We start from the raw sequence: 7,958 nt of genomic DNA on the forward strand, positions 1-7,958 counted from the left end.
CCTCTTGAAGTGTCCAATGCTGACCATGTTGTGATGGCCCAAGTTTGAACAATCTCCAATGGCGTACATGTCTCAATCCCACTGATCATACAACTGGCAACAGCCAGTCAATATTATGTCATAACTGATGGTTCTTTGACCCAATAGTTTTACTCTAAATTCAGTGGTTACCATTAACCAGATGTTGTTAGGACCATTGTTACAGTGACTAATGTACAGTATGCACTATGTGGCAAGTCAGTTTACAGTGACGTATATCGGCCTATAATGGGGCTAAGCAGCATTGTCATTGTTTAAAATCTCTATATCATATCATTTATTTTGAATAGGCAATAATTGCCAGCGAGATTTCTATTTTTAATAAAGCCCCAGAGTCTGTAATTCCAATGACAAAACAGTTTTGTTCCCCTCTCTATAGATTGCATTTGTTTTAAAATTAATTAATTGCTGGGGGGCTGTTGTTGGAATATTCATTCAATTTGTGCTCTGTTCCAAAGTCAAAAGCTGAGCAATTTTATAGAGGCCTCTCTTCACACACCAGCCACTGAGCACACACTGGTTGAATCAACGTTGTTTCCATGTCCTTTCAATAAAACAATGTTGAACCAACGTGGAACAGATTTGCCTTGTATAACAGCTTTGTATAATACAACAGAGCATCATACTCTTGACAGTCTTTTTAGCTAACATTCCACTCCTTGCCACTCCTGTCATGACATGTAATAGCTGAACAGAGGGTGCAACCAGTCTACATGCAGAAGTGTGTAAAACTTTGTAATTCCATTAAGTGGATTCCATACCATTTAATGGATCCATTCAGGTTAGTTTGGTGTCATTAAGGGACTCTTTTTTAAATAATATTTATTATAGGGTTAATTGTTTAAAGACCGCTTATTATAAGTTTGTGGTAAATAAATACCAAATATCCACTGTTCTAAACAAAAAGCTTTGTTTGATCTCCAAACAATTATGTTTATGACCAAAGATCGAATTGATTAACAGTCTAGTCCATACCTTGACTTGCATCCACTATGTATCCAATCTCATTGTTGTAACTTTCTTGAACGAGGTCAGGTATAGGCTACAGAAATACTGATGTGAGGAATATGTCAAGATAAAAACCTGGCGATAAAGATGCATAATAGAAAAAAAACGAACTGTGTAAAAAATATTTGCATACATACATACGTTGGTAAATGAATGCGTCTTGACCGTGCGTAGGCATATCACCACGGGGACTAGCAGTCATACCGCGTAATTTGGAGTCTCAGAGCATCAACCAGTCATTGCGCTTCTTCTCCTCAAATTGAAACCCTCATGCAGCCACCTATTTCGGATTATTATTTTAGTCACAAACACCATGTAAAAGAAAATGAGACAAAGAGAAAATAAACTGGATCTTCATTTCAATCAATTGTCAACATTTGAAGATCTGGATGTTGATGAAAATATGTCTTTCACCAATATAGCATACGGCTGGATCCAATAAGAATTTTAACTCGTCAGAAACGTGTGCGACGGGGGGACCAGAGAGGAGGACTCGGAACTTCATACGGAGTCTTTTTTTAAAATGGGGCTGTTACGGTTGTTGTACAAGGTGATGGTAATCTCTCTTGTTCTTATGTTCAGTTTGGCGTTGATCTCTGAGTTTGTGGGAGCTCAGAATGACACGGAGCCTGTAGTCCTGGAGGGCAAATGTCTTGTGGTTTGCGACTCTAATCCGACTACGGATTGGAAGGGCTCGTCCTCTCCTCTTGGTATTTCGGTACGTGCTGCAAACTCCAAAGTCGCTTTTTCTGCGGTCCGGAGCAACAATCACGAACCGTCGGAGATGAGCAATAAAACAAGAATCATATACTTCGACCAAGTAAGACGGTTTTGTATATTTTTGAGATAGTAGATAATGTTTCATTTTACTTCAACTTTATAACATCAAAATTGCCGTGATAAAACTGCGCTGCAATGCTGTGTAGGATCCAAGTTTTAGGCTACATAGGTAATTGAGGATTTAGTGGCAAGTTTTTCCCCCAGCAAAACTACATTGAAATAATAAAACAAAACAAAAATATTTGGAGGGGTGTAACAGTTGGTTTATAGAGCAACCTACATGTATCAATAATAGTTCATTATTGATTGACTGATTGGTTTATTTTAATGATTGAACAACAATAATGGGTATAGCTCACATGTGATCAAACACAATAAAGGGCTATAAATGACCAGCAGGCAGAAGCAATGGTAGGGGTTCATCTGAGAATAGGACATAGCACACTCCCTGTCACAATCACACATGCACCTGAATTTACCGCTCATTCTTTACACACGTGTATGTGACAATGTGTATGTGACAAATTAAATTAGATTTTGATTTAATTTATGCACTTCCTGATGAATTCAGTCACCGAGTCAGTATATACATCAATACTGTTCTCAGAGGCAACCAAGAACATTTCCCAGTCCTTGTGCAATAGATTTTTGCTTTTGATCCAACCCCCTCGAAAGATAGACACACACACACACACACACACACACACACACACACACACACACACACACACACACACACACACACACACACACACACACACACACACACACACACACACACACACACACACACACACACACACACACACACACACACACACACAGTCTTGTACAGCTAACCTTGTGGGGACACACAATTCAGTCCCATTGAAAATCCTATTTTCCATAACCCCTAACCCTAAACCTGAGCTTAACCCAAAAACCTAACCTTAACCTAACCTAAAACTAACCCTAGCTCCTAACCCTAAACCTAATTCTAAAACGAACACTAATTCTAACCTAACACTAATTCTAACCTTAACCCTAAACCCCCTAGAAATAGCATTTGACCTTTTGGGGACCAACAAAAAATGTTTGTTTGCTTATTATTCTTGTGGGGACTTCTGGTCCCCACAAAAATAGTTAAACACGTCCACACACACACACACACACACACACACACACACACACACACACACACACACACACACACACACACACACACACACACACACACACACACACACACACACACACACACACACACACACACACACACACACACACACACACACACACACACACAGATGATTGAGATGCTTGGTTTGGCTTCATCAATTTGATTGGGTGGTACCAGGGCCATTTCTAGCATTTTGGGGGCCCTAAGATTTGGTTGGGGGGCCCCACCACCTCACAGGCAAAATATTTTATCCTAAAATCACTGTGATAGTACAACTCCTGGTGGCACCTCAACTAGAAGGACCTTACATAAATAACCTCTTCATCGCCAAAACCTTACATAAATCACCTCAACATAGCCAAGACTTTACATAAATCATTGGCTGAATCTGCCTAATTGAAAGCCTATTGGGCAAGATTACAGCTGGGGTTTTTAGTCATCGCTGTTGTTAAAGAATCATTAAATCTATATCTGGCAGTTGGTCCTAGAGGTTTGTGGCGATGTGCTTGATTGAAGTCACACTCGCAAATCTCTTTGTGTCTTGTAGGTTGAGTCACAGGCTGCATGGAATGTCACATCACATGATTAAAACTGTCCGTACATTTTTTTCTCTAAGGAGTTGAGGGGTCTACGACTGCTGAAATATCAGATTTAACACTACATTCTTGTTACCCTAATTTGAGTCTCACCAGATGAACAGCTGGTGGTTGAGCCATAATTATTTGAATAGTTAGTTGAACCATTGAGGATAATATTTATTCACCTTCTAAAATGCCTTATTCTTCTTTCTCTAGGTTCTTGTGAATATAGGCAACTATTTCACATTGGAGTCAGTGTTTTTGTCACCCAGAAAAGGGATCTACAGTTTTAATTTTCACGTTATAAAAGTGTACCAGAGCCAGACTATACAGGTAAGCAATTTGTTTTGGCCTAATTGATTCAGCAATTTAGCTCCAGTTATGATATAATTTGATTCCCCAGAGACATACTTTGATATACATTTTCTATGGCTACATTCTTTGAAAGGGCCTTGTAATGGAGTTATTAACAGTGTATTACAGATTAGGAAATGTGTCTAAGACTATCTTGTCTAGGTCTATTCTGGACTATTTCCTGTGTAGGACTATTTGGACATATTGGATTTGCATTGACAGAATGGTGCACTGCAGGTTATGAGAGAAAGCTGAGACAAATCTCTGACAAATAACTTCATTTCAATAGATGAGCGAATTACCTGTGTTAATGTTAGGAAAATTTACTATTTTTTAAAACCTTTATTTAACTAGGCAAGTCAGTTTAAGAACAAATTCTTATTTTCAATGACGGCCTAGGAACAGTGGGTTAACTGCCTGTTCAGGGGCAGAACGACAGATTTGTACCTTGTCAGCTCAGGGGTTTGAACTTGCAACCTTACGGTTAATAGTCCAACACTCTAACCACTAGGCTACCCTGCCGCCCGCTATAAAACATTCATGGGAAATCACAATTAGAAATCTTCTAATTTGGTTATGTATGTTTGCACAATTGTAGCCTCAATTTCCAAATCCTGGTGAATTCTGACCTCTCTAACAGTGTGAAAAGTGGGAGGAGACTACATTAGTTTCTTAAACATACCATCTTATTATTCAGGCTATTTAAGAGAGTGACAAAACTAAGCTAAAAAATGATGTTGTTTTTTCAAAGTACATTGTCAAGGGGAGGGCTTCTGCATACTGTTCATATTTGAACCAAGATCAGAAGTGAATAGCAAATAGCTACAGTAGGTATCTGTGGATGATTACAATGTTTGACTATGGGCATGCAGTAATATCATGGGGACATTAACTGTAGGAACATTAGCTGTATTTCTCCGCTGTCTCATTTATTTTTTCTCATTGCTGTCTCTTTGGGTCATCTAGGTGAACTTAATGTTGAATGGGAAACCTGTCATCTCAGCTTTTGCGGGTGACAAAGACGTAACTCGAGAGGCAGCCACCAATGGAGTTCTGCTCTTTTTGGATAAAGAGGACAAGGTCTACCTTAAACTGGAGAAGGGGAATCTAGTTGGCGGATGGCAATACTCTACGTTCTCTGGTTTCCTTGTTTTCTCTCTGTAAAAAGATAGAAAACCTCACCATTCAAATGACTTTATCAACAATGTGTTGTTACTGTATAATTAAAACATTTCTACATCAGTTGGATCTAGCTAAAGGATGGATGATATTATGTTCCGTGGTCAAGGATTGCTACAGAGAGAAGAAAAGCGACATTGGAAAGAGTTGATGTTTGATAGGAATGGGAATCCCTCTACAAATGCAATACTGCTCCAGAAAATGCCATAGTACAGCTCATTGCTATGCTCATGTTACTTGACAACTTCAACAGAGGATCAACACTTCACAACAATTCTTCCCTCACAAACTTAACAGTCCCAGAATATGTTTAGCATCTTTTAAAAAGTTTACATGACAGGCCTTTCTAAGTCACCATGTCTCTTTTTAGGATGTCTTTCCTATAGGGGACATGGATTTGTTTTTCTTGGCAAGTGTGGCATGTGTGATATTACAATGCCGAATTCAGAGCAAAGTCTATCTTCCAACTATAAAATGACCCCCTTCTTGCTTATACAGTCACACACACTCTCTGTAGAAGTGATAACTAGTGTCACACTTGTCTTCATTTGGAGGGTGTCATTCTAACACCAGGATTAACTTGTGATATGAGTCTGACAATGTAGGTGTTGAATTAATAATTGAATGCACCTTTAAATAAGACCAGGTAGATTTTAAGCAGATAAATTGAACAGTCAAGGATAAAACGCTCTGGGAAAGAATACATAACCAGAAGGTTAGAAAATGTTTGAGTAAACCAGACAAATCCTGTCTCGTCTGATGAAACAAAACGTTTGTGATTGCATAGGACTGCATCAGAGAAGCAGGTCATTGCAAAGATCCACAGCACAGGTTTATTTTGTCTGGTCATTCTCATAACAAGAAGAGATCTGGCTATTAAACAACTTTATGTCTAAACAGATGCTGTAGATGCAATATTGTCATTGAACTGAAAAGTAGTGGAGGCATGCTCAAGATTTGGACACTGCAGTAGATCTGGCCTTTTGACGTCACCATTGACCTCCCTGTCATGTGTTGGTTAGCCTCAGTGGAGGCATATGTGATACTTTGTTGAAGAGATCACAATTGTATACTATATGTTAACATTTGATTTTATGCACAATCATTTCTTTATTAATTTAATATTTACGCATTGGTTTATTCATAATAGTTTGTTTGATTTAAATGCTTATTTGAATTAACCGATTTGGCATTTACAGCCAATGATTTCAATTTGCTATGTCGTCAATGGCTGCCACATAGCCTGTAGCATCTGCAACCCATGTGAAATTCCTTCTTACCATTTGTTTACAGTGCATTTTTTTTATTTGATTTTATTTTTACAATATCTTAAATAATTGGGAGATTTGAAAGATAATTATTTGATCCAATCTATCAACAGATGAAATGTAAAGAAAAGGTGTGTGAAATGTGAATAATGTAGATAGTTCCATAAGACTAGACATTTTCCACACAAACTTAATCTCACCCACCTTCTCTAACTTCCTGAAATACACGTGGGGAAAGTGTCCTGTTGGCCATCTTGCATTGATAGAGTAGCTATTGTGTTCACTCTTCAACTTATGTAATTGTATGGTCAACAAAAACCTTTCCTGAGTAAATATAATGGCACTACACTATTTATTGATTTATATTATCTAAACTCTGAATGGTTTGATTTTCTCATAACATATTCCTGAGTTGACAATTGCTTTCTGTGCATATACTGTAACTATCATGGTTGTGAGAATATATGTTTTGTCTGTGAATGTTATGCCTATGTGGATCTCAAAAGTGTGTCATTAGAGAAATGAATGGTTTGCCTATTTCAGAATTCCTCGGCTGGCAACTCAAGTCACTTTAATGTTGGTGCGTATACTGTAGGCCTACTGTGCGATTGTTTTAGGCACAGCTCTCAAATGAACATGCTTTACTACTGGATTCCTTTCTTTCAAGACATGAATGATGTCTCCAACTCCCACCAAGAAACCACACCTTGGAGGGTAGCTATACAGTAAAAGTGTATTACATTAACCAGATATGCGACATCTCATTTGTGAAATAAAAATGTTATAATGGACTGAATACTTTAACTTGGCCTCATTATGGACGCTGGAGAAGAATACAACTCAGTATTGTATTTCAAATTAATGAATGCACAGAATGATATATATATCATTCTAAACACATATATATATATATATATACACACATATATATATATATATACAAAGATCTTCCATTTCCCGATGGTAGATGCACTGTGGTTGTATAAACAACCCCGAATAGGTTTTGTTCATGGATACAAGAAGAATTCAACATACCACATGAAGCTATGTAATCAATGTAACAAACCATTGGTACAGATATGTGTTCAAAAACATGGATGGATTATTGTTGAGATTTCCAAGAGCCTTATCATGCAGGCATATTGTATTACTTTCAAATTAAATATGTGATGAATTGTGGTCTTTATTGGTATACAATAATGTCAGAAGAAAATAATTAGATTTATCAGCAACATAACTTCATAACCATATTTGGGCCACGTTCATGTTCTCTGTGTTTTAGAGTGTGGGTCTGAATCCATACTGTCTGTCTTACAACTATCTTGATTTGAATTGGTGTAATACTATGAATAAATTATGTACATTCAGAATCAGCTATTCTCTCAGAGAGATGGGTTTATGATCAAATAATTAATCACTGCATAATGCCAACTATTTGGAATTTGGCAAAGGTGCTTGTTGATTATGAAGTGAGAAGTTTTATATTCATCTCTATTGTAGAACGGAGAGAGACATTGCTCTTGAGGTACTGTTTCCTGTCTTGGGCTTTGATTAGCAGGGTCGTTCCACCAATTTGGTGCCTTTTGAGAAGTG

The 7,958-nt window shown here is 37.7% G+C and overlaps 1 protein-coding gene across 1 annotated transcript; it reads left to right on the plus strand.

Moving 5' to 3' along the window:
* Positions 1 to 1,275: 1,275 nt before the first annotated feature.
* Positions 1,276 to 7,538, plus strand: LOC124022930 (cerebellin-4-like). Its single transcript, XM_046337598.1, has 3 exons — positions 1,276 to 1,867; positions 3,781 to 3,897; positions 4,885 to 7,538. Exons 1-3 carry the CDS (start codon positions 1,571 to 1,573, stop codon positions 5,080 to 5,082), a joined length of 612 nt encoding a protein of 203 aa, XP_046193554.1. The 5' UTR covers positions 1,276 to 1,570; the 3' UTR covers positions 5,083 to 7,538.
* The last annotated feature ends 420 nt before the right edge of the window (positions 7,539 to 7,958 follow it).

Source organism: Oncorhynchus gorbuscha, linkage group LG03 (assembly GCF_021184085.1).
Source record: "Oncorhynchus gorbuscha isolate QuinsamMale2020 ecotype Even-year linkage group LG03, OgorEven_v1.0, whole genome shotgun sequence".
NCBI classification, from domain to species: domain Eukaryota; kingdom Metazoa; phylum Chordata; class Actinopteri; order Salmoniformes; family Salmonidae; genus Oncorhynchus; species Oncorhynchus gorbuscha.

Bases quoted from the DNA above. Each gene is read 5' to 3' on its own strand.
- LOC124022930 (XM_046337598.1), top strand. From the start codon at position 1,571: ATGGGGCTGTTACGGTTGTTGTACAAGGTGATGGTAATCTCTCTTGTT. The intron at 1,868-3,780 runs GTAAGACGGTTT...TTCTTTCTCTAG, and splicing joins GAATCATATACTTCGACCAA to GTTCTTGTGAATATAGGCAA. The intron at 3,898-4,884 runs GTAAGCAATTTG...TGGGTCATCTAG, and splicing joins ACCAGAGCCAGACTATACAG to GTGAACTTAATGTTGAATGG.